This window comes from Phyllostomus hastatus, unplaced genomic scaffold (assembly GCF_019186645.2).
Source record: "Phyllostomus hastatus isolate PE091 unplaced genomic scaffold, TTU_PhHast_1.1 phas_contig_58, whole genome shotgun sequence".
Lineage (NCBI taxonomy): Eukaryota > Metazoa > Chordata > Mammalia > Chiroptera > Phyllostomidae > Phyllostomus > Phyllostomus hastatus.
The window spans coordinates 19,993,463-20,021,100 of NW_025333916.1; the positions used below are offsets into that span (position 1 = coordinate 19,993,463).

The following is a 27,638-nucleotide window of genomic DNA, read 5'->3' on the forward strand; positions in this document are numbered from 1 at the left end:
GCAGGGGGATGGCTATGACGTTTTACAACAGGTGAGCACTTGGGAGTGAAGTAGGGAGGCTAAAGACAGGAGTGATGAAGGTCATGACAGACGATGGGGAAAATGCCAGAAGAAACTGACAAGAAAAAAAAGACAACTTAAAAATTGACAAGAATTTTAAGAACAGTGAAACGGAGCCCTGAGGGCTCAACTGAGGATGGAGTCCACGAGGGGCAGCAGCGGTAACGGGTTTTCTCCAGTGGCTACACCAACAGGATGACGGTCAGCAGAGGAAAAAAAAATAGTATTTAGGTTATAATAACATACTACTACTTTTTATTTTCCTTCTGATGAGAAAAGAAAATTTGCCATACATGGGAACTAGTGTTCCTCTAATACAGAGTTGGACCCCCATATTGGTAGATTCTGCATCCATGGATTCAACTGACCCCAGATGGAAAATATGTGGGAAAAAAGTTTTTATTGCTGATGTGTAATATGTAGTTAGGTTTACAATGGCTGTATCTATTATGAACATGTACGGACTTTTTTTTGGTCATTGTTTTCTAAACATTATAGTATAACAACTACTTACATTGTATTAGGTATTGTAAGTAATCTAGAGAGGATTCAGAGTATATGGGCGGATGTGCATAGGTTATATGCAAATACCATCTCATTTTATATAAGGACTTGGACATCTGTGTATTTCAGTATCCTTGGGGGTCCTGGAACCAAACCACTGTGGACACTAAGGGACAACAATTACTCAAGCAGTTTGGTTTTAGTATTTTTAAGAAAGTCCAAATTCTAGTTTATTTTACTACTTAGGTTTACTTTCAAGTGTATGCTGGTTGGCTGACATTTTATGAATAAGCAGCTCAGGACAAGTTTCTTTATAGCTCTGTACTGATTCTTTTCCTACACAAAGCACATGGGATTATGAGAAAGGAAACCTACTCTAAAGTGAAAGAAGCCCTCTCCTCATTGTTCTCAGATGCCCTAAAGACTTTAAACTTGGACTCATACTGCAGAGACAAACTCAAAGCAAAACCTATGCTAGCTGATTGGCTACTTTGGCTAAGAATTCTTGCCAAGGCACAGTCCAAACAAATCCAGACGTTCGCTATTCTAGAGTTTCTTCATTGATCTTGAGCTAATGTCTCCAAGGGAGAGAGAAGAAAAGGTAAAGGAAAATCCATGATTAATTAGAAGGGACACTTAGCTTGGTCCAACTGAATAGCCGTGTCCTGGGACTATCAGTTTTGATTGTTTGGGGCATACAACTTGGTGGAATTATTCTAAACATGCTGCTGTGCCTTCTCCTTCCTATAAATGAGCCTCTACATATGTAACAGGTAAATGCAAGTCTTAGGCCAATGACTAAAACTTCGCTTTCCACGTGACATAAATTCTATCGTAGAAGCTTTATACACTTGCAAGTTTGTGGATATCAAAAGTGAAACATGTCTAAGATTAAATTTACAACTTGTGGATAACTATTAACCTAATTTAGGCAGACCCAAACCCTTCCCTGCCTAGCATGAGCCCCCTTTCTTTCTGGAAGGGCAGCTCATATTAAGCAGTGGACAATTCTGTTTTAACATTTTTCCTTCTGTGCTGCCACATCGTGGCTCTCTGCGGCACTACACCTCTTTTCCAATCTATTATTTCAAATGGGAAATTCTTGAATCTACCAAGATTAACATCTCTTCTTTCAATGGGCCTAGCCACACCTCATTTGTGGTTTGGCTAACATGCCCTCTGACACCTGATGTCAGTGACATCCTCAAGCACGGATTCAGGCATCACACTGACAGCAGCTGCCTTCCACACAGGGACACTGGACTCTCCAGGAAGAACTGCCGATGCAGCTCTTGTGGGAAAGTTCTGCTGAAGGGGAGGCTTTGTTTATATCTATCGCTATTGCTTACTCGGTTTCCTTCAGGACCTTGTGGTGGTGCAGATAAGCTGAATCAATGGTCAGATAAAACAGTAACTGGTCCACCAGAACCCAGCCATAACCAGTTCAGCTTACCAGTTCTCACTCGCACTCTGGAAGCAACGGGAAATTACTGTTCATTTAGATCCCAGTAATGCCTTGAAAATAATGAAATAAAAAGGTACCCAATTTCCTTCATCCAAACTTTCTGGCTCTTTCCTCAAAAGAACATCATGCTGACTCTGGCAAACACCTATTACTCACATAGTTATTTAATTTTTTCATAGTTAACAGTATCTGCTTATGTTATTATTAGATTTATTCCATTTCTGCAGATAACTGCAGTATAATACAGGAATGAGGATCATGGGCTCTGAAGTCAAACTACTTGGGTCCTCACAAGCCCTTGTTTTATTATTTACTGGCTGTGCCTCAGTGTTCTGATATGGGAATAACAATAATAACTATTTTTTGGTGGTTTGCAGGGTTGCAGTAAGAATTAAGTGAGATAATGTACATAAAGGACCTAGAATAGTACTTGGTACTTAGGTGCTCAAAACATGTAAGCTATTTGGGATCCATTGTAAACCACAAACTTGATACCTAGTGTTTATCCCAAGTCCACAGTGAAATGACCGTTCTCACCTGCAGAAGATAAAACAGCTGCTGGTAGGTCTCTAGTGTTTTCCTCCGCTCCTTACTCAAACTCTTGATTCCCTGGTTGTCGGTGTTATTCAGTACTTGGATTTCTCCACCTTTTTTCTTATTCAGCTTTGTTCTGTGTGAAATTACATCCTGGGAAAAAATTTTACAGAATTACTACTTTTTGCTTGGGTACTCTTTATCTGTTCCCGGGACATCCCCAGAGACTCACACAGTTGAAAAGATTAGTTTTCCACATTTCCCTCATGAAGAAAGAAAGGAATAGAGAATATTAAACAAATTAAGAAAATCCAGCTTGTAGGTTAATTTGGCTTTTGTAATATTTATTCTCCAAAGCTGCACTTACTTGCTCTTAAACTGTAATGTAGGTACCATGACAATTCAATAAGGAAAAAGTGTCTTTTCAGCAAATGATGCCAGAACAACTGGACGGCCACGTTCCAAAGAAAGAAGTCAGACCCCTAAGCTTACGCCATCAGCAAAAATGAGCTCAAAGAAGATCTAATAACTAAATGTAAGAGCTAAGCATTCCCTTGAGGTTTCTTTGTAGGGTGACAAAAATGTTCTAGAATTAGATAGAAGTGATAGTTGCACAATTTTGTGATAATACTGAATGTCACTGAATCATGAATTATAAAAAGTGAATGATATCTTCTCAATTTATAAAAGCACTTGCAAAAATATGGTATGTGGAAATTAGTTAGAGATGAAAGTGATAGGGATCCTTTAAATATCTAATAAAATTAACCCCCCCCCCCATCTTTCCTTTCTCCCCAGTCTGTTCCTTTAACCATCTTGGAGATTGTGTGGCTGAAAACATTGGTAAGTGGTTACCTCGGGGTACTGCGTTCCCTTCGGGAGCTTAAAGGGTCATGAACAAGAGTAGGTCCTTTTGATAAGGGTCTACCATTTTTACAGAGACCCACAATAAAAAACACATTTTATGTTTTGTTGGTAAACACACATATCCCTAAATAGTACTTACCCTTACTACTGAGATATACTTCAACATTTCCAATTTGCTTTTACTCTATTCCATTTTTAAAGACTGCCAACGTGACACACGAATTTATTTCACAACCCACTAATGGCACTGCCTCGCGGGAGAGCCACTGCTCCAGGGCGCCTCCTCCACCATTTCCCACACTGGTCACCACCCCGCAGAGTGGGTGGCAAGAAAGTTGTTGTTTGTCCTAAAACTTCCATCTGTTTCACTGAGGCCTTAACCTAACTTCTGCATGAGGACGTGGCAGCCAGCGTCAGGATGCTCGCCCCCTGTTCCCGCGTGGGGCGCTGCGGAAGTTTCAGGCACGGGAGCCGTGCTGCGCATGCACTGTTGGCTTTCCAGCACGCGGGCCCTGTCCGCCCAGTGCCAGCAGAGACCCGGAGTCATTCTGACACCCCAAACTTGCCTGCCCCCATTTCCAAGTAACTCTGGGGATGAGAACCACTGTCGGCTTTTGCATACAGGATGAGCTCTGAATCAGCTTACCTCCTAGCCCCTCATTCTCCTACAGCTCCTGTCATTCCACAGGTAGGAAAAACCCCCCACTAGAACTCTGAGGAAAGATAGTACATGGTTAGATCCAGATCTGAGTTCATTCTCTCTCATTCTCAGCTTAGAGAAAAACCACCTTAACTTAACCATATACTTCTGGCTCCCTAATTGCTTAAATGGGGAAAGAGGGGAATTTGATTTGCATGTCCATAAAACTTTTTAAAAGACAACATCTCCTCCCTTATTTCACAAATATATAAAATCCATGCAAAGGAAGAAAGGAAGCATAGTTACCACCAGACGGAGATTAAGGGGAAGTCTAGCAGGTGGCTGCTGACGTCTATCCTTATCTACTGGAAGTCTTAAAACTTCATTAGGCTGACTGGCTTATGTTTCCATTTAACCCAGGTTTGTCCTCTTCAAATAACTGGTGATGTATAGATCATTCAATTCCCTCAAATATGTGGAAAAACTGATTATCTTGATTTTACTTATGTATGGCAGGAAAAAACTTGGTACTTATAACCCCTCCCAGATTACTTTCAATGGAGGCAGCCGTGGAAACTGGAGACTTTCATTTGTTCTGCTCTAGACTTCATGGTTGCGGTAATGTTTTTGGACATATATGGAAGAGAAGAGAGGGCAGGGGTGGTAGCAAGCTCTGGGGCAGAACTAAATTCCTTTCCATTAGAAATAGATTTGGTGAAGACAGGACAGAAAGAGTCACGGAGGAAGGGAAACAGCGGCGGCAAATGCTGAGCCCTGGAGGGGAGGGGAGTAGAGAGCTCCTGGCTGTGCAGAGGGAGCAGGAGCAGTGCCTGTCTGCTGGAGACCAAGCGCAGTGTGGAGGCTGCAGGCCCTTCTTCCCTCTTCCCTGGGAGGTTATGTCTTGCTTACGACTGCTCTCGTGTGAATGGAGGTTTGCTTTGGGAAGCTTGAAGAAGGGGACAAAGGCCAATCTGGACAGGGGTTACAAACAGAGGCATGTGCTTTTTATTAATAGAAATTTAATTTCCTCCATGATCAAATATTGAAAACGAGGGATATTGGTCTACAGGAGCAACAGTGTTTACTGTCTGTGTGATGCTCCCACATCGCAGTGCTGCCCTAAATGGTACCACCTTTGTCCTTCCCCTGATAACATGGTATCTGCATACAGGTCACACAAACGTTTTGGAGAACGTGTGTGTGGACTAGTGAAAAGGATGTGGGCTTTGGGGTGATAAAAATATGGGTATCTGCAAAGTGTAATTAGTTCTGTGATTGCACAGGTTAGTCAGCCTCTAAGCCCCCACTTTCCTAAATCTATAAAATGGGCTTAATAATACCACCATCTCCCTGAGTTGTTGTGAAGATAAAAAACAAGTTATCTTTTTATCGTATTTTCCATTGAAGAAAACCAGGCTCAGTGAAGTGATAAAACTAAGCAGTAAAATAAACCTCTCTCCAGGGTCTCAGGCAGCCCTGCTCTGCCAGTCTGCACCCTCACGGGAGCTTCACTGTGTTCAGTGTTTGTAGCTCCTGCCTCAGTTTTCCGGCCAGCAAGGTGGAGTCTGCACCCTTCTCGCTCCCTATGGCCTCTAAGAAACTTCTGCTTCAGTTGCTTTGCTTCCAGCTCCATAGCATTCTTTTTGCCTAACACCAATGTTAACCACTCCACTCACCTACTACTGACTTTCTCAGATTTATTTCTAGGAGGACTGAAAATTTTAAGAGTTGTAAGATGCATGGTTACTAGAGAGAGCTGGAGTTGCCACAGAAGAACTAATTTACTTCCCCTTAAAACCTTTACTTCTCACTCAACACATGCCCAGTGCTAAAAAAAAAAAAAAAAAAAAAAGATAAAGAAGTTAGGTTTGGTTCTACCACCCAAAGAAAAATTACCTAGCTTCTGTTAATATATATTTTTATATAGTATGATCAATAAAATCATACTGTTTTAGGTACTATTTTTCCCCATTATATTGTGAACCATTTCCTTTGCCCTTAAATGTTCTTCAAAAACACTACTCTTAGGGGCTGCATAACATACATGTTGAACTGATTCTATCTGTCCTCTGTCTGTTGTCTTTGTGTTAGGTTGTTGTCCTCTTTCACCTCTGCAAACAGAGCCTTAACTGCTCCATTCTTACCATCACACTAAAAAATGCCACCACCAGTGATAGGACTAATGGTTATACATTTAATAATCATGAGTTTAACTTCTAGTAAGTGTTTGATACTTAGTGTTTGAAAATGTAACATGAAAATTATTTTTATTAACTAGGAATACTTTTTTTAAAAAACTTAAACATTCATGAAGATCTGAAAATCTGCCATGACTGTATTCCCATAAGCTATGTACTATTTCTATTATTTACTGTTTTGCAACTAAGCCTTTATTTTGAAAGACAAGGTCTTTCCTGTTTAGAACTTCATGGGAAATGGGTAGAAGAGCGGCTTAAGGCTATAAAAGGCATTCTCTCACAGACCTCCTAAATTGCATTATACTTTAAAAGTTCTCAGGCCTGTCAAACAATACAAACATTATTATTTTTAGAAAAAGTAAATACTAAAATTAAGAAAATAGAGTTAAATAAAGAACATTAAAATTGTAGTTTTATTTCTTAATATTTAGGGGGAAAACGATCCCTTCCTACCTGACAACTTGCTCTAGTTTCCTTGCTTTCCCCTCAACTATTGATTTCACTGTTATCTTGGTGAGGCTTACCTCCCAGGGCTGTCTGTCCCCCAGTTTTCCAGATCCACATGTCAGTCCCTGGCAGCTGGCTCTCTCCCTCTGGCCCCCTGCGACCTTCTCAGAGCTTCCAGGGGGTCAGCTTCCCCACTTGACCTACCATTCTTCTGAAAACTGATACGGCACAAAAGCAGGGACACGGAGACAGGCCTTACCCTGACAGTGCCCTTTCTTAGGTTAGAAGTAACCCTTTTACATGGTTGTAGGGAGCTCTGACATCGTCCAGTTTCACACAGATCCGAAACGACAGCGTTATCTAGTTAGAGTCTATGATCGGGCAGTTCCACTCTGTAGGGGCCACTTTGGGAATGGGTAAAAAAATGTTTTTAACATCTGAACGACTGGACAGCACTACTGGCTTCTAGTGGGTGTGGGCCAGGGATGACAGCTGCTTTGCTGTCCTGTATGAGTAATTGCCCCATCTCCCGCATGTCTGGAGTTCTGGAAGTTCAGCTATTCATATAGGTAAAAATACTCTGTGTAATGAATTGAGCTTAGAATCTGTTTTACATATAGGCACGATACATGTTCTCCACTATTTTAACAAACACTTAATTTTCCAGGACCACAATTCTGCATAAACAGGGGGTGGGGAGGACCATACTCTGCTTATTCTGAACTTTACAAAGAGTTGGTCTGCATTTTGGAAAATGGAAGCCCCGACAGCGCCCCCACCTGCTGGGGGGACTCACCTGCAGCTCTCAGTCTGCGGTTACTCTGGGAGGAGGCCCCCAGGTTCAGCAGCTTTATCACGTCTCCTTAATGGCATAGGGCCTGTGTATTTTCATTTTGAAATATGTGTTTTAATTGTAAACTACTTTCTTTTTATTTCCCTTTTATATTTATATAAAGGCCTTAGTCTTATTGTGAAGGTACATATGGAAGTCAGTCTTATTTCACATAAATTTCATTCCAGACTGGTAAAGAAGCCTTACAAAATGTTACAAAACTGGGGGAAAGACTTTTGCAGTCTGAGAACCACTACTTTGTAGTGACAATGGTAAGTGAACTTTGGGCGGCTCATTCTGGATTCTGAATGAGCTTAGCTGGACCCAAGTGTTGTGGACAAACACACACGCACCTTCTCTCTTCTGGGAGCCAGCAGTGCCACCCCACACTGACCTCAAGTGTGATCCTGTTCTTCACCAGGAGCCCGATCTTGATGTCCATCAGGTTCAAGTCTTTCTCCAGCTGTTGGTTGCCCCTGATCTTGGTCACCACTTCTCCCCTTAATTGTGCAACCTCCAGCTCCTCCTGGAAATCCAAGTCACTTTGGTCCAATAGGTGCACAAATTTGCGGATTACTGATAATGGTGGGTTTTCAGAGCCAACTGCAGGGAAAGGAACAGGCAGGTTTTCATTCGGCATGCTTGCAATTATTATCAATAGGAAAGAAACCAGATTTTAAATAAAGTATTACCAGAAAAAAATAGCAATGGGATTACTTGGTCTTTGGAATGTATCTTTCTGCTCCATGTAAAATCTGGACAAGAAAACTGGTCATGTAAATAAGTGCCAACCACTGATAATGCCTGGCCTCACTATTTTCTACTTATCTAACCCTCATTTATCAGCCCTCTCTCACACTGTTTCCAGGGCTCACCACTGAGAAGATAGTGCCTTATTGATGAGGGACTTGGGAAAGAATGTTAGTGTTTGACCTTGGCTCTGAGAGCCTGTGGCTGGGCCAGATTACGAGATTTGTGTTCCTGCTGCAGGAAGCAGAAAGTGGGGTCTCTCAGCCCAAAAGACCTTTGGAAAGGAGCAAGAACGAGGGACAGGAGAATTAGGAAAGGTCGATGAAGGGAGAATGAACAGTAAGGCCAAAGAGGAGCCAATGGAATGACAAGTGGAATATATGTTCTGCTTGGCAGAGATAACAAGATCTTAATCATTGAAATTTGGTCTTTGTTCTTCCTGCAGGGACCAAGGGAGGATGCTCAGAGCCTGAGAGACCAGCCTCCGTCACTGAGGGAGGCATCTCTCTGAGTTCTAAAGGGGCTTTTCCTTCGTGCCTTGAGCATGAATTATGCTTTAATCCTCTGGCATTCTGATTTTTGAAGAAGTGTATTTGTAAGATGTTTAGTGAGATCTACTCTGGGTAGACTGTAAGAATAAACTCTTGACCTTCAATGATGAATGATTAACTTTGCGATATAAGGATGACTCAAAAGAGCCCTGGTCCCATTGGGCGACCTCAATAACCACCCTTTGTATCTAAGGTCTTAATATATCTTCCCTTTACTTGCTGCTTAGTTCTGTGGTGTTTTGACACTCAAAACATCAAAAGAACCCTGGTTGGTGTGGCTCAGTGGATTCAGTGCCGGCCTGTGAACCAGAAAGTCGCCGGTTTGGTTCCCAGTCAGAGCACATGCCTGGGTTGCAGGCCAGGTCCCTGGCTGGGGGCGTGTAGGAGGAAACCAATTGATATACCTCTCACACATTTATGTTTTTCTCCCTCTCTTTCTTCCTCCCTTCTCCTACCTCTAAAAATAAAAACAAATAAATAAAAAAATTAAAAAAACATAAAAAGAGTTCAATCAACAACACTAACAGCAGCACGAACTCAGCATGAACCACCAATTCTAGAGTCATCTGGATTACTATTTTGCCACTTTGGATGGTCTTTTTTGGAGAAGTTACCTTGGACCATGAGACCCTTTGTTTCCTGGGCACTGAAGCATATATGAATTTATTTTCCTCTCATTTTCAGCAAAGATGTTGCTAATGCCATCTCAGAAGCAGCCTGAGCAATGCACCAGAGCTGTTTATGTAGATGAATTGAGAGAGCCTGGGCCATCCCGGGAAGTGCTCTCTCCCTGCTCCTACGGGCTATGCATCTTTTTATGTTCTAATGGCCCAGTTAGAAACAAACTAATGTTTTAGCTTTACTAATGATTATGGTTCAAATGTAATATTTCTCGTATCAACAGTAGGCTTTTTTGGCATCTTCATCCCGCCCTGTGGTATTTTAATTGTAAAAAATCACACACTTCCGTAGTCGGCACTGACAGGGGCCCTCGCTACTGTTACAGCAACTCCCATGCTTAATGCATCAGTGGCTCTCCAGGGGTGATGGGTGAGAGTGGACAATGACCAAGAAAAGTGACCTTTTTCAGACTAAAAAATAATCTTAGTTTTTTGAAGATGCTGAATTGAGAAACGACAATTTACACTTAGGTTACCATAAAACCACCCTATTGCCAAAGTCCAGAGAAGCTTAGTTGTAACTTATTTGCTAACATAGTTTCTGTCTACCTTCTATACATTAATGTAAAATCACCTAGATTTTTTAAAATTGGAATTACTTTTGCTTTTGTAATAAAAAAAATGTAAGTAAATGAAAAGCACCACTGTAAGCATACACAAAAACATGTTACCTAGAATGAAATCAAAGTCAGCCTGTGTTCATTTGGGAAATTTATTCTCAAACTGTCTTTCACGTGCAAAGGCAATGACAAGCCAGTTTGAATGTGGAGGTGCTTCAAGAACAAACCCTCTACTCAGACTCCTTGTAAGAAATCTCAAAGATGTCCATCAGCTGAGAGCTGAATCTCATTCACTCAAAGTGGAGAAGTGTGGCTCAGTGGACTGAGCACTGGCCTGCAAACCAAAGGGTCACTGATTCAATTCCCAGTCAGGACATGTGCCTGGGTTGAGGGCCAGGTCCCTGATGGGGGGCACGTGAGAGGCAACCACACATAGATGTTTCTCTTCCTCTTCCTCCTTCCTCTCCTCTCTCTAAAATATAAATAAATAAAATCTAAAAAAAAAACACCACCCAAAAACCCAAAGCGGAGAGGTATGGCATTTAAAGGGGGGCTGCCTGCCCCTACTCCAGTACATACTGACTTCTGGAGCCCAGTGGAGGTACTGCCCAGTAAGTTCCGCATGCTGGAGGCGGAACTTGGCCTCTAAAGCTTCCCGAGGCTTTTCCAGAACAAGTGCCAGGGAAGATCTTTTTTGAGCCATGAACTTCACGTCCTAATCAGATACACTTTAGACAATCAAGGGTGTGGGCTAAACTACTTACTAGGCACCGTGCTAGCAAAATCACTAAACAGTTTTTACTTTCTCCAAAAAAGCAAAAATAAAAAACAAGTCAGACAACATAATGGCCAGTTTCATTACTAAGATACTCAAGCAATGATTTCTTTTTTACCCTCGCAACACTATTTTTGAATGATCTAAATAAAATATTTTAAAAATTTGAGTAGTCCTCATAAATTTATCAGCAAGCTCTTGTTGACCTAATCTAGGCCATGTTCTTAATCTATCACATATTCTTGCTATAAGTAGAATGTAAAAAACTCAGCATGTAAAGAATGATCTTCACTATGTAACAAACAACAAGAGACGTATGTAGAGTTGGGACTGTAAAGAGACAGCACAAATTATGATTGCTTCTCCTGGGCAATTTTTATGTTATTTTGCTTTTTCAAACTTTCTACAAGTCCCTTATTACTACTCTAAGAAAAATATTTTAGAAGCCATAGTTGCAAGTCTAGAACAAAGTTACAGAAAGGTGTGTGTATCACCTTTGGGAGATGAAAGCACAGGTCTTTTTCCTTGCTATTCAGATTTCTAAGATTTCTGATAGGGACATGCTCTATTCTTAAAGTGAGGGGTCAGGGAATCATAGGACAGCTAATAAACTAAACAGCTGAATTGTAAGCTTATCTTCTGGCTAATTCTTTTGCATTACAGTCTAGATTTTAGCTTAAATTTAATACAAAAATATCAAAATTTATGCCAACCCCACTCCTTTTGAAGACGAAATGATATCTACTCCACTCCCCCTTCCATTTAGACTAGGAAACCCCTTTTCGTGTTACCACATGCACCCTGTGTACAGCTCAGGCTTGGGGCTGGAGACAATCCAGATCTCCTGGACAGAGTGGGCACCCTCTGTTCTTGGAGCAGTCCCCGAAGTGACTAAGTTGGGAATCATTTGTCCTTGCCTGGCTTACAAGGGATCTATAATTGTTCCTGAATACTCCCACTTACCCAGTGTTTTGTAGTCATCTCTGGCTTTGCTTGCTCTCAATAGTGATTGTATTTTCACGATTTCATTTTTCTGCAAAAGAAATGAGACCGGTTGTAACCTTCCAGACTCCCACAAATTCCACTGTTCTAGAATTTAGGACTATTTAAGAATGGACACAATTTAAGAATAGACAGGATTTAGAAATGACAGCATTTAGATGTGGTGGATTCATTGTTTACTATTTCATTTTTTTGAAGCAAAGGTAAGATAAGTTAGTTAAAAGTATAAACAAGATTGCAAGGGGACTCTTAAGAGATCAAAAAAAAAAAAAAAAAGAGAATTTCACCACCAAACTTAGATAATCCGATCTATGTTCACATATCTCTTGAAAGATTCTGAAACAATTCCTCTGTGGGCTTCTGTTTAAATTAGTCAGTAACCAGTAAAATTATACAAGTAACAACGGAAAATACTCCTTTAGGACCTTTTCTGGGCAACGTTCGTAGCCCACGTCGGTTTGCTCTCAGCCATGTCTCCTAGCCAGTCCTCACTGGGTGAAGTCTCACTCATGATGCACACCCATTCTGAATAAAAAATGTTAAGTCTCCGAATGTTACCACCTTGCATTATAAGACCTATTTTTTCCTCACTATTAAGTGGGGGAAAAATATTATAAACCCCGCTATTTTTTGCTCCTAGTATCCATTTCCACCATTTAATAAAAACCACTTAATCCTAACATTTAACAAAGCATTCATTTAGTTCATTCTCAGTCAGGATAAAAATCCACGTGTATGTCTCTTACATGATCTCTGAAATACTGCAGTCGTGAAAGGTAATTCCTTCGTGTTGTGATCATCCGGAACCAGGACTGAATCTAAAAATGAGTTAAATAGAGAAAGCGAGGCAATTACCAAACAGCTTTATTATCTTTTTATGCAGTCTTTCTAAACATACTGTTAATATTTGATAAAAAGTAAAAATTAGCAGACTGCCAAATAATAAACATCTAGAGCCTGAGTTTCACCTCCTACCTTTTTCACTGCTTTTTCTCTTACGGGGTTCAAAACATTTTACACTTCACGATGGGGAAGGTAATGTAGCTCTACCTTCTTTTATCCCAATAAAAGAAGGGATTATTTATTGGGATTATTTTTCTTTAATCCCAATAAGTAAAAGCCAGGGGGGCAAGGCATTATGCTGAGTGTTGCAATGGGTCAGGGAATGGAAGCAAGCCCCAGGTTTCCCCTCCAACATTTCTTAAATGTATCCAATATACTTTAGATCTTCACAGAAAACCATCTACAGAGGACTCATGAGGGGCCAGCTGTGAAGAGCAGCTTCCTGAGAGGACACGCGTTTGTTCCACAGTAAGCAGAGGACAGCTTTTAGGAGCCAATGGGAGGTGGATCTGGAAAAGGTCCATCTGTGTCCTCACAGTTTAAAAAGTCTTTTAAACTAATCTCATCTGATTCCTACCCCTCCCCAGCCCCACTATGGTGACTGTCACCAGGATTTCCAAGTTGTCTATCAATTCACTTCTACATAGCCCTTTGGTTTTCAGCCCTGACAGAGGGGTCATCACGGGCCTTTTCTTTCCTGGAGGTCAGACCAAACACCTTGGGTGCAAAGCTGAGCTGGACTAGCTCACACACAGATTCAGATCTGACTTTAGAATTTGCCTTCTAATTAAGGTTTTGCACTGTTAAGTTTGAGCATTGTAAATATCACCAGCAAGTATGATAAGAGGAACGTGAAATGTGGGGTTTCCACCAGACTTGAATCAATTCGGACTTTGTAGAGAAAGAGCATCTACTGTTAAAAAGCACTTTCACATTGGATTCTCATGAGCATATAAAGGACCTGTGCCAATTACAGTGTGTAATGCGCTTGCTTGTAGAAGATCAGCTGAGTGAGTGGTGGAGGTGGGACTCAGACCTAAGACTTGCTTCTGGCTTCAAGGCTTGTACATACTCTTTACGTAGTCTGCTTTTCAGAAGCAAAACTAAACAGAGAAAAAAGTTTAAGTCAAGCACTTGATAAGGAAGGAAAGGATGTTTACCTTCACGATGGAGGGAATGTGATCAATGAACGTTTGCTTCCTGCTGAGATATGACATCCGCTGTTTGTGTCCCCTCCAAAAGGCCTGTGGAAAACAGTGAGCTACAGAGTTACTGATGTGGAACAGTTTTCCGGTTCATTTTAGAAGGCACAAGAACAGAGGCTATCTCGAGACACTGAGTTGGAATGCTGTCTGGGACCCTTCCCCCCAGATTTTATCTGGACACTGCCTCTGAAGGTGGACGTTGAGCGGAGATCGCCAGCTCACCACTGAGGCTTGCCCCAAGCTCGGGAAGCCCAGTCTCCTGTCCAAAAGCTTCATTTTACCAAGGCTGTGGGTGACCAGAAGTAATAATAAAACAGAGTCTCATTAAATAGGAAAAAAAATTGATGACATCCAACCTGATAGATGAAAACTGCTGTCTCATTTTTATTTATATTTTGACCTCCAGCAAAGTGTTGGGAAGCTTACCTGCCTTCACACACCTTTCCTTTCCCCATGCATAATACAATCATCTTAAGTATTTCAAATACATTTGAAATCATACATTTCAAATCATACTCAACAGTGCTATAATTTTTTCTTCAACTGGCAAACATAATTTTAAAAATTCAAGAAGGAAAGGAAAATGTATTTCCTATATTTTCCCTCTCTTGCTTGTTCTTTTTTCCTTCCTGGTCTTCCAGAATTCCATCACTTATCATTTCCTTTTTTGTTTAGAGAATTTTCTTAGCCATTCTCATAGAGCAACTATGCTGGTGATTAAGTTCTCTTAGTTTTCCTTCATCTGAGAATACTTTGATTCCTCCCTCATTTCCAAAGGATATTTTGTTGAATAAAGAACTATTAATAGCACTTTCCTTTCAGCACTTGAAAAATGTTGTGATTCTTCCTCCTTGTGCCCATATGTTGTTATAAGTAACCTGTCATGAGAACTGTTTTCCCCTACAGACAGGCTGTCACTTCTATCTCATCACTTCAAAGGTTTTTTTTTTCTTTGTCCCTTGTTTTCAGGAGGTTGACTAGGATGCATTTTTGTGCACAGATCTTCGAGTTTATCCTATTTGGGATCTGTGCAGCTTTTGAGTACACATTCAGCCCCAGTCTGCAGCTTGCCTTTAGACCCTTCTTTGTTAGAAAACTGTCAGAACAGTGGGGGAAAAAGGCACGGCAGGGTGACTTCAAGTTTGATGGCTTCTTCAGTCCTGCTGCCTTGGCTGAGGTGGAGGAAAAAGGCTCCAAATGATTCTTTCTGTCCTTCCCCCACCCTGGGTCCTGATGGATTTTGCATGGCGGGCTCTTCAGCATCTCTTCCAACTGCCACACTGCCCTCTGCCCCGAGCCTGGAGAGTGTAGGGGCGGTCCAAATTGTGTCTCATCAGCTGACGCTCTGAATTTTGTACAAAATTAGAGCCTTAGCAGCAGTATAGGTTATTCTATTTTTATGCTTTTATTCATTTCCTGTCTGCTTTGCCTACCATTTGTTTAAAGAAGGAATAAACTGGAAAACTTACTGGAAAAAAAATCCTTGAGTATCAGGTTAATAGAAGAAATTTCTTTAAAAAATCACTTCTGCCTTCTAACATCTTAAGTTTTGACAAATTCACATATTTGAGCACCTATTGCATGCAAGACACTAGAATGTGAAAGTTTTAAAAACTCCCTTTCTGCCCTGAATGATATTATAGTTAGGTGGGGGAAGAAGGTAAGTACACAAAAGATCACAAAAGAGAAGCTCTTCAAACCTAAAAACTTTCAATTTAGGACATTTCCTAGTTATTGGCCATAGCAAAAAAAACCTTATCAAACTCTGCACGTCCATTACAGTATATCACTTTGGATGCAGCAAAAAGGAGAAACACACGCTTTTTGGAAACCAGCCCGGTGACTGGCTAAGGTTGCCTGGAAATGCAGAGGAGAAATGTGTCAATCTGGTGAGGCCCTCTCCGGCCAGCCAGAAAGTCTTGACCAGTCACGCAAGCACAGGAACAACCCACAACCACGAAGTTGGACCAAGAATTTTCCTGCAGGCCCAAATGAAGAATGACAGATTACACAAGGGAGAGGACAGTCCTGAAGATGCTAAATCTATTTCATTAGCTCTTCTGTTCTTTCAGACAACACTTGACATTCACTAACGACTAAAAAAAACAACAGCAGTTCATAAGAACCCAAGTCATAAAGTAGGCGACACAAGGAGATCCAGCTTTTTAGAGAAACATGACTTTAAATCTGATCTGACGTTTTCTCTGACTCCGACTAGATTGGTGGCAGGGGACCTGTGGGATTCACAGTGCCCCTGAATACTTTCTAGAAGACCACAGGTGAAAAATCATTCAATAGCCTTCCCATCTCATAGCCTTAATAAAGAGGACTTGAGGGTGGATTAAGGAAAAAGTCTGTAGTCAAATTTGTTTATTAGAATGCTGGTAGTTGACTGTCCTATTATCAAATAAAACATTTCGTAGGGGATATGACTGTTCACTGCAAGTAGTGGTAGGTGAGTCACATACCTGTATTTTGACCACATGCTCTTCCTGTTCATACAAAAATGATTTCCTAGCTTCATATTCTTTCCTAAGGAGGGGTCCTGCGCTTGTGGCTTGAAAGTGAAGAAGCATATCTTCAGAAGCAGACCACATCTTCCCACGAATGTAACCTGCTGTGATTTTCTCAACAATGTCCTGGTAAGAGACATTTCTCATGGTTATACTTCACACATCAGGTGAAAGATGTATACAGAACAGCTTCTGGAAATTTTATGTTTCAGAAAATGATATGAACAGCTCTTTCTGGCTTGGTTTAAAAACAGATTTGACCAGAGCCGGTGGATGAACTGGCTTGGCTTCTTTCTAGCGACATGATTTTGGAGTCCTCTAAAGGCTGTGTTGAGTTGGAATAAGAGCGCGGCCGAATGATCGCGGATTTGGAGGCAGAGATGTACGGCTGATGCTGGCCCTTGCCAGGCGTGAGGCCTGAGCTCCACAAGAGTATAAAAGGGGCAAGGATGATTACAGGAGGAATATGTATCATCTCCTCTCTCCCTTGAGCTGTGAAAAAAAGACAGCAGTGCCCGTGAGGTTTCTCTGCTGCCTTTCTTGCCCAGACTCCTGTAATGACTTGAAAAAAACTCAAATTTGGGGGAAAATAACAGACTTAGGGCAGAATAAAAGGGAGTGGGGAGGAAAGACAAGCCCTATCTTGGGCAGAGAGGGAAAACGTAGACGGAGGAGAAAAAAGGACGAAGGGGATTATGAGAAGTCTTTATGCAGGTTGTGAATGGGTTTTTCTTTTATGTTCTTTGAGAGACACAAGCAAAGAGTGGACTCACTTCTATGGATGATGCCCCTTACTCAAGTGTGACTGAAATTAATGGATGGCTAATTTTTAAATATTGAAAGTGAAATGATATAAAAGATGCATGAGTGCATTTAAGAGAAGACATGTATATTCACTGAATAAAATCAGTTATTGTAGATTGTTTAGAAAAAAAGACATTTATTTTACAGTGTAGGCCCTCCACTTTTTAATAATTCTAACAGATTGATGCTCAGTTTTACAAAGTCAGACCCAAGGTGTCTCTGGATGCCACATGTGCAATTTTGGGCTCTGAATTTTAACCCTCCAATGCTGCTCCTTCACGGTTTGATACACAGTTCCACTTACAGCGTATGGTTTTTCAATATTGCCCATAATTCCATTTTTTGACAAAGTAGCACTAGTGATTCATTGCCACAATGTTACTTTCCTATAAATTGTGGAACTCTGAACATTTCAAATTAATTAATAAACTATATTCTTCACTATCTTCTTGTCAGCCAGGATTTCTGGTGGCCTCGTCAGTCCCGGGCCACGGTTTCTCCTCTGAGTTCTGGGAAACACAGCACTGCCGACTCCGCCCACAGCACGCTACACTGCAATGTCTTTGATGCTGGTGACTGACCAATGATGTGAGATGTACATTTGTGAGTTTTACTTTTTTTCCCCCCGAAATGGAACTCAATAATTCTCAGTATTTTCTCTTTAAATATATCACAATGCCTTGATCAAATAGCAATTTCACATCTTTTAGGTCCAACTTTTGGTCTCAAGTCCAAAGTAATCTTGGTGAACATTCATTCAAGATTCTTTGCCTCTGGGAAGCATTACCCACTTTTTAAGGGATCTACATATCTGTGTTGTAGGATGAGACGGGGAAAGAAGTAAGACATTTCAGTACTGAACACCAAGGAATTATCACTAATTGAGCTTTTGTGTCCAGGAACCCCTGAAGAGTGATTTCTTACTAGCTGCAAAAGCTTTCTCTCCTGCTGTTTGATGTTGTTATGCTAATATGGAAAAATTCTGAAGGTTAGGAAGCATGCAGCACAGCCAACTGCAGTCCATGAAGACTGCTCCACATCCAGCCTTCAACTAAAGCAATCAGTTCCTCCCATCACTTCCATGACTCAAAAACAGAAAAACAATCACCCTTATCTTTATCTAGTATAGTTTTTCATGAAATGCCAACTTCCTACCTCAATTTCTTTTCCCATGAGCCATGATTCTTTATGCAAGTAAGATTCCGGTGTGACCCAGGAGCTCTCTTTTGAATCAATATTGTAGTAGTAATCATATTTCTCCTGCAGGGTGAGTTTGAGCCACGGACCTTCAGCAGACACTAAAGAAAAAAGTATGTTACATTCTAGAGCAGAACACGGAACACTTCAGCACCTTCAATGTGTAAAACAGTCTAGTGAAGATGTTTCTCACCAAGCATTCAGATAGTCTGGGTTAAAATCATTACAAACGACTCACTGAAATAGATTGAATGCTATGTATTCACTGGCAGCTCTCTGCTAAGCCAAAGACCAAGGAGGAGAGACTGCTGTCTGGGGTTGGCTTTGGGTCCCAAGCTTCTCATGAGGATCACGGGAGTCACAAATGGTCAACGAGAAGGATAAACAAACGAGGAATGTAGACAGAGGGGACAAGTGAGCAAGAATCTCTTGACTTAGAAAGCCTTTCCACGACTTTTCTCAGAAGTGACCTACAAGGACTGTAACCCATTATTTAAGCAAGGCCAAGGCTGTGTATGATACCAAAACAGAAGTGACTCAATTGTACTGACAACCTTATTCAAAGTACAAAATACCATATGCAAACAGTAAGGTCACAAAGTAGGGAGAAGGAAAATTCTGGTTCCTCTGATTCATCTTGCTGTATGCAACCCCACAAAATGAGGGGAAAATGTGGGAAGGATTTAATGGGGGGGTCAGGACAGACTGGAAAAATAGCTATGGTGGTCATGGCTTAAATTGGTCAAGAAAAATCCTTTGCTTTTCACTAATCCTTGGGTGACTTCCTGTTTAGAAGTCTGTTTATTTACTTGAACAGTCTTGTTTCCTGATCAGAGATCTAAAAACAACAAAAATAAAAATTAAAAAGCTCTGACCTAGACCAAGCTAAGACTACTGCTACCAAGTGGGCATTAGACTAATTTGACTTTATAGGTAAATCAAAGTTCATGTGAATTTTCACATATAACGTTTAAATGAATTCCATTAATTAAGGAGAGGGAACTTTAAAGCCCTTTATTATACATCAATTCCTTATTTTGTTTTAAGTGGCCCTCAACTGTGGTATTTGTCAGTGCCCAGGAAGGGAGATGTATCTCTTTGCAAATGGCAGTCAGAGAGCTGTTCATCTGCTTAGAACTGCTGGTGTCCTAGAAAATATATTACACAAATTAGGGTGATCACAAGTAATCATTTTTTCAACTACCAATAGTTGTCAGATTCATAAATGCTTTCAGAAGACCAAATACCCCTTTAAGGCAACTCTCTGACTGGGAATGAAAGAAGGTAAAGGGAAGTGGAAAAAAACAGATATCTTCCCTTATTTGCATAAGAATTGGGAAGCAAAAAGGTCTTGGTTGACTTTAGAAGGCTTTGTTCAGGTGGGGATGTCAGTGGATAATAGGAAAAGAGACTTGTTATCACTTTCAAGCTCTGGTTGGATTCGCTGACAGAGGAGAGGCTGAGGAGGATGTCTTTAGCCCAGAGTCCAAGTATTTTTCTTAAAAAAATATAGTTGATTTTTGACTTAAAGGAAAGACTAATTATGGACCTTTGAGAAAACCATAAAAGAGAAAGATTTCAGTTAAGAGGTGCTAAGCATTCTAAAAGAAGGCATACTTTCTAGATGCCTTGTAGACAAAATTAAACCTCTGTATAAGAGCTAGGCTGAGCTCTAGGGGTCAGTGATCCACCTAAGAGTGGATAGTTCAGTTTGGAAAAGGTTGACATCTTGGAACCAGAGGTGAGAGGGATTAGACTCATCCTACTCACTCTTCCCCCAAAACAATGTTCATAACTTTATATGCAGTTGAAAGTCAGTGTTTACTTGTTCAGAAAGCATCTCTTCTTTCTTCTAGCACAGGAATTGGCAAACTTTTTCTATAAAGGGCCAGAGAGTAAATATGTGCATCTTTGTGTGTTTTAGGTCTTTGATATAACCACTGGGTTCTAGGTCTCTGGTACAACCACTCAACTCTGCCACTGCAGCATGAGGGCAGCCGTAGACAGTGGGTAAATCAATGAGTGTGGCCGGTTCCAATGAAACTGGATTGACAGAAACAGGTGGTGGCCCAAGGAATCCACTAAAAAGCTATTAGAATAAATGAGTTCAGTGAGGTTGCAGAATACAAGATCAAAATACAGAAACCAACTGTATGAAAATGTGTCCATGTAAAAACTTATACATAAATGTTCACAGGAGCATTATTCAAAAATAGCCAGAATTCAGGGGGCATTCAAATTCCATTAATTGATGAATGGATAAACAAAATGGGGCACATCCATACAATGGAATATTATCAGCCACAAAAAGGAATGAAGAACTGATATATGTTACAACATGGATAAACTTTGAAAATGTTATGCTAAGTGAAAGAAACCAGACAGTATGATTCTATTTATATGAAACATCCAGAACAGGCAAAACCATAGAGACAAAATTTAAATTAGTGGTTGTCTGGGGCTGAGGGTGGAGGGTGAGCAACTACAGCTAATAGAGGTGGGGATTTTGTCTGGTGTAATAAAAACATTATGGAATTAACTAGTGGTTTTGGCTATACAAGTTTATGAATATACTAACAACCTCTGAATTGCACAGCTTAAAACAGTATGGAAATTATATTGCAATTTAAAAAAATCATTGTATTTCCATATATTAGCAATAAGCAACTCTAAAATGAAATAAAACAAAATTTATAACAGCATCAAAAATAATTAAACATATAGGAATAAATTTAACAAAAGAAATGCAAGCTCTATGCACAAAAACTACAAAACAATGTTGAAAGATTTAAAGACCTAATTAAAAGGGAAGACATTGCATGTACATGGGTCAGTAGACTTAATATTGTTAGGAGGGTAATACTCCTCAAACTGATCTACAGAGTTAACACAATCCCTAACAAAGTCCCAGCTCTCCTTTAAAAAGAACAGGGTATTTTCTGGAAGAAAATGAATCTCAGCTACCTCTGAGGTTTTTGAACTGGATGGATACCTGGGGATATTTTGATTCCATTCAACAAAACATAGCACACAGACAGAGGAGTAGGCAAGCTTAAGGGAAAGAAGATAAACTTTTTGGGCCAGGATGAATTTGAAATTATGATAGGTCACCTCTAAGAACTCAATCCCTGAATTAATATTGTTTTGCATTTCTTTCCCATGAAGGATGAGGTAGGGGACACTATGGTAACTCCTGATGAAGAAATGTTAAAAAGAGGAGAGGAACTCAAAAGTGATGAGGTGCCAGGAGAGAGTAGCCAAGAGCCCTCCTTTTATTTCATTAACAGGAAATTTGCTGAATTGGAGGGTATAATCTTCAAGATAGAAATACATCAAACTTTAAAAAGTAAGTGCATAAGGTACTACTGAACAGAGACCTCCAGTTGAAATAAAAACATTTTCCCCTCAAGTTCCACTTCTAAGGCCATATCCTGTCCCAGCAGTTTGCTGAAGGTGAAAAGTACTCTGAACATGAGCCACAGGGTGATGCAAATGAACACCAGCCTCCGAGTCAGGAGACACCCGGATCCTTGTGACTCAGACACAAAGGGTGCTCAGGAAAAGTCTACTAGAGAAATACTAGATTAGCTTGGTCAGGAACGCATCTGCTTGGGTTTGTCATTTGCTCCTCCTGTCAAAAACGTCATGAATATGAATTTCTAAATCTGAAAAATGAGTATTAAACTCATGATCTCAAAGATACTTCTCAGAGCTAACATTTCATGACCTTCCATTGGAATGAACAGGCATAAATATTTGCCAAGGTTATTGATCTAATCCTTTAGAGACTGATTCACAGCACTTTATTCCATATTTTCAAAATTACTCTTTATCCCAGCTAAACTGTACAATCAAACATCACTTGTTTCCAAAAAGATAGAGAGAAATATGAGTGTAATATCAGTTTGTATCACTGGAGGAATGGGTCAACAAGCAAGACCTATGTAAAACAAGGTTCCCTTAAACACGGTATTTTCTCAAGTCTATGATGCTACCCACGCATAGCCACCAACTTTATCACAGCTTTCTAAAACACACCCCCAAAAAGAAATAGCTAACTAATTTATTTTGTCAAAGAGGATAAAAATCATTTTAGTAGTGTTAATTTGAAAGCAATACTTGTGTTAAAATTAAGAAAATACAATGCCACAGAAACTTTCATATTCGAAATGGTATTTAGCTTATGCTAAGTGACAGAAATGCTTACCATTTCCAGATTTTTGCTTTTTTGCCTTTGCAAGCGCATTGTAGTACTTGTCAGCACATTCAGGGATTACATCGTTTGTATTGCAGACATTAGACTTCAAAACAGACAAGATATCACTTGTCTCTTCTTTCTCCAAACACTGATTAACATCAACGACCAGTGTAACCCCTGGATAACAACAACAACAACAACAACAACAACAATAATAATAATAAAATGTTTCTGTTAATAGTTACCTTCTACTTACCCTGGAGGCATGTAACCTTTTAGGAAGGTTCTGGTGTCAAACCTTATTACCCTTTCAGAGTAGGTACTACATATGCTTGAGAGACAGTCACCAACTCACCTACCAGTTCAGACCATAAGAATAAGATCCCACAGGAGCCTGGTCCATTAAAAATCACGTATCCCCCAGTTACTCTTGGTGGCAGCGAGGCTCTAGTGCGGCTCACCGCGTCACTGATGAAATGCGGTGCTTGCACACCAGCAATAGATGTGCAGCCCTCACACAGGGCATTAGTCAGTATTAGAGAAGTAGCTTTAGGGAGATATTTATTTATTTTAGAACAAGTAAAATGTTACTTAAGCCATGTAAATCCCGATATTCTCCTGTACAGTGCAGGTATACTTCCAACATTGTCATTAGCAACCAAAACAAATGTCTTAGAAAGATAGCAGGCACAGCTAGTGGATATGTGCAAAGGAGTGCAGAAACTTAATTCTGGAACCAGTTGAGACCTATAAAGCTTTTATCCCATTTCAAATGTCTGCCTCTCCCCATAAATGAAATCACACTGAACTCTTGGTTGCCTGATGAAAGTTTATGTGGTGAGTTCTTTACTGTCCATTTTACTTCCAGGTAAGAATATTATGGCCCAGGCAAATGGAGCTATTGTTTTCACAACCTGTACATGTACTGAGTTAGAAATGTAGAACAAAAAAAAAATAAATAGAAAAGGAAAAATAAACTAGTTCAAAATACTTTCTAGATGAAAAAAATCATCTTGATGGAAAGAGAAGGGAGAGATGGATATGTTTTATTTTTAAAATACACACATGTCAAACTCTACCACACAAAAGCTAAATGGTATATTGTTGTTATCAAATTGTGTTCACATGTGCACAGAAGTGTAAAGCCTGAAGGGGCAAGAAAAATGGAGTCTGCCTTGCAGAATCTGAAGGGGCACGCGAGGAATACAGAACAACAGCGGCAAACTCCAGCTGCTGCCCAGCGAAAGGCAGAGCAGTACGCTCTTGTGCCGAAGTTACTAGGAACAGGTGAGCTACCCCTTTTCCTCTTCTCCAGAAAATTTTTGAAGGACCACAAAACTGCAGTAAATGACAAAGAATTTTTACATGACTTACATCCGATAGCTTCATCTAACCTAATAATGGGAAAAATACCATTTCCTTTAAAAGATGGGTATTGAAGCCATAAATTTCTTCATATGGTAATATGCTTTATTATTGAGTATTTATGTTCAATGAGTGGGTCCACAGATTAATTTTCCAGCTGACTGAAGCTTTGCATCTTTTTTTTTAAGATTTTATTTACTTATTTACTTATTTATTTATTTATTTAGAGGGAGGAAGAGAGGGAGAGAAACATCAATGTGTGGTTGTCTCTCACACACCCCCTACTGGGGACTTGGCCTGCAGCTCAGGCATGTGCCCTGACAGGGAATGGAACTGGCAACCCTTTGGTTTGTGGGCAGGCACTCAATCCACACTAGCCAGGGCTAAAGCTCTGCATCTTAACAGAACCATTTTCTATGAAAACCTAAAGCCCTGAGAGAAAACCCTAATGGAATAATCTCTGTCCTGCTCATCATTTTACCTGCAGTCCCTGGTAAATGGAAGGAGCCTGACGTTTGCTGAGAGCTGCCAGAAGAGTCCTTCATGCCGTTAAAATTGTACTGGAGTATAACATAGGGATACTTCCAAGGGCTATGGAGGCATTTGGGCTCCTTTGCTTCTGCACTAAATGGTCTTAAACTTCCATGCTTTTTAGTTTTTTCCCTCACTGTCACAGTCAGCTGTCACTTCTTCCTGCTGTCTATGTGTCTATGGAGGGCAGCCCAAACACTTACGTGCCTAGTAATTAATTCATAGCATCTGATGTGCTCTGAGTTGGGAAGAAAAACAACCAAACATCATAGCCTTATGCCTGAGATAAAAATAAACGGGCTCCCAGTGCCTGTCCAAGAGGCCTCCATGAGCAGAGTAAATCAGCTCCAGCACACAGGCTTCTTGACGTCTCTTTGGTTGCTTTCTGGCTTAGCCTTTGGGTTGTGCATTCCAGATAGCCGAGGATGTCAGATAAATGATCGCCATTAAGTCAGGTATATTTCTGCTAAGAAACAATTAAGAAACTTCCCACAAATCATCTAAGAAATCCAAAAACATGTTTGCTTTACATCTGAAGCCATGCACCAGCAGGCTTTCACTAACGCATGCAATTGGTTCTTGGGGGAATGGGGTAAAAATATCTTTTGATGTACAAAGCGCATCATCAGGTATATAATAAAATATACAATACATCTGTGGTAGTAAAGTTACATGGTGAGGACTAATTAGAGAAAACATTTAGAAAGATTCCGTTGGGTGCAGTAATGGAAAAAGGTTGAGAAACATCGTTCTCCAGAGTCACAAGCAGAGACAAACCCACTTTAAGAAACAAGATGCTCCAGTGAAAATGAATACAGGGCCAAAATGAAGGAGACTCAAGCTCCTTTGCCCTTTTAAACCTTGCCGGTGGTCAAGTTTGTGAGCCAACACATTTTCTTTTATCAAATTATCTGGGAGTGGGATTGATGCTTATAACACATGGCCAGAATCTGTTTCAAGTCTTCATACAAAGGATGAAAAATGCTTTTAAAAGTAAGATTAAATTCCTGTTAAAAAACTGGAAAATTCCTATCTCAGTGTCAGAAGCTACACTGCTTCATCTTCAGAGCATCTTTTGGTTGTTATAAGCCATAGAAGAAACTATATTAGCTCTTCCGAGGGACAGGACAGAGGCAGAAGGCAGAGTTTTAAGTGTGCAAGTTCAGAGTACAAAGTCACACATATGAGGAGACCTCTGACTTTTACAGTCAATAAATAGAATCACAAGTCTCATGTAAAAAACCAGGACCAACATTTGCAAGCCAAATGTAAGAAGAGTACAGAATAAAAGGAATAATAGAGAATCCGAATTGGTTTGGTCTCTAAGAGATAAACTGTAAGCCTTTCAGGCTACTTGAGCGTCTACATGATGATCTAATTTCTTGAAAGTTTTTCTTCAAACTGCATTGCCTTCAGTTTTAGATTTAAATTCAAATCACTTATATACACATCTCAATTGTATTTTCTTTTTCTTAAGGGTTAGAACAAAAAGACTTCAAAGACCCTAAGGGTATAAAAGTTCAGGTTGGAGAAATACACATATTTTTCCTGGCTAAGGAAATAAAAACCAGATGCTTCTTCCAGATGCTCCCAAAGTTTAAAAGCGTATGTCTGGAGCAAGAGTAAGGCATCTCAATAGCAATCTGTGACCTGATAGAACAGGATAGATTCTAGTTGTGCTATGAATGGACAACTTAATGAACTAGACTTTTAGGAATCTTATTTTAATTTATGTACGTTATTCATACATGCAGAGTGTTCATAAATCAGTCTTGCTGCTATCTTACATTGCCAAGTAAATTTTCATAATACTTCTTTATGAAAACAGAGGCTTAGAATACAATTTTTTTAAAAAGTTCTTCTTTGAGCCAATGTGGGCATTCTGCCAGTTGCTGAGTGTGTCTCTTCCACGTATGCATTCTGGGCCTGGAGAACATCCCAGGGTGGGTGTGCAGACCCCCCGGGCCCACTGTGAGACAGACTTGAGCTGGAACTCCACTGACCGCCTGGCCTCTGGAAGCCACCACTCTGACTGCTTGGGTCTGACATTCTAGGTCTCTTGGAATTCGTGCCAGTTCAGAGCCAGGGTTCAGTAATCCCTGAAAACTCTGATCATGTTCTTTTCTCCAGCACAGCTGCCATGATAAGAGGCCATAGGTGTCTTTAGGGGAAGTCCGGGAGAAAGATAAACAGTATAGAGTTTTGGTGGTGTAGCAGAATCCTTTCTCAAGCAAATCCTGCCTTCCTTTTCCTCAAGGGGTCCTGGGTCTATAAACTGGCTCAAGTCTGGGAATTGACTGAGGGGCCATGCCTTTCTGTCTTTATGATTCAAGTAACACTTCTATTCACTTGACCTAGAATTCTTCTCCACTTGTATAAGTAAGAAGTTAGCCCTATTTGGTGTGGCTCAGTGGACTGAGTGTTGGCTTGTAAACCAAAAGGTTGCTGGTTCGATTCACAGTCAGGTCACATACCTGGGTTCCGGGCCAGGTCCCCAGTTGGGTAGATGCGAGAGGCAACCAGCTAATGTTTCTCTCTCTCCCTGTCTCCCTCCCTTCCCCTCTTCTCTAAAAATAAATAAATAAAATCTATTAAAAAAGAATTTAGTAGGCTGTCTGCTTCACGTTCAGGAACACCGTGTTCAATGAGCCGATCCACAGGCCTCTTGGAGTCAGGCTGTGCTGGTCACTGCTTTGACTCCCCTGTCCGTCACAGGGTCATGTCCACTCGTGTTTTGGCGATGAAGTGCTGCCACCTGGCCTCTGCCAGGCTCCCTGTAGATTTTGGATTTGACAGCCTCTCCACAACTGCATGAGCCGATTCGTTAAAACAAATCTCCCTCTTTCTCTTTCCATATACGTGTGTGTGTATAGATAGATGTATGTATACACTTTCCAGAAAAACAGATCTATCTATCTATCTATCTATCTATCTATCTACCTACCTACCTACCATCTTTGTAGTTCAGTTTTTTTCCAGAGAAAAATATTTATGTAGTTCTTTCTCAGGAAAACCCTAATACAGTGAAAAACATGGAAGAGAGGATGGACATATATTGAGCAGAAATGGGCTAGTTTCCTAAGGATTAAGATAAAAAAGGACTTGCTAAAACTATAA

At 40.4% G+C, this 27,638-nt stretch overlaps 1 protein-coding gene across 1 annotated transcript in view; it reads right to left on the bottom strand.

The window, feature by feature from the left end:
* IQGAP2 (IQ motif containing GTPase activating protein 2) overlaps positions 1–27,638 on the bottom strand; it is a 266,925-nt gene that overhangs the window by 34,684 nt on the left and 204,603 nt on the right. The window contains exons 15-22 of the mRNA XM_045847877.1: positions 22,635–22,802; positions 18,386–18,528; positions 16,382–16,552; positions 13,869–13,952; positions 12,612–12,683; positions 11,827–11,896; positions 7,942–8,150; positions 2,567–2,716 (exon numbers count right to left, since the gene is read on the bottom strand). Of these exons, the coding sequence (XP_045703833.1) occupies positions 2,567–2,716; positions 7,942–8,150; positions 11,827–11,896; positions 12,612–12,683; positions 13,869–13,952; positions 16,382–16,552; positions 18,386–18,528; positions 22,635–22,802 (1,067 nt within the window). The remainder of the gene's footprint in view (positions 1–2,566; positions 2,717–7,941; positions 8,151–11,826; positions 11,897–12,611; positions 12,684–13,868; positions 13,953–16,381; positions 16,553–18,385; positions 18,529–22,634; positions 22,803–27,638) is intronic.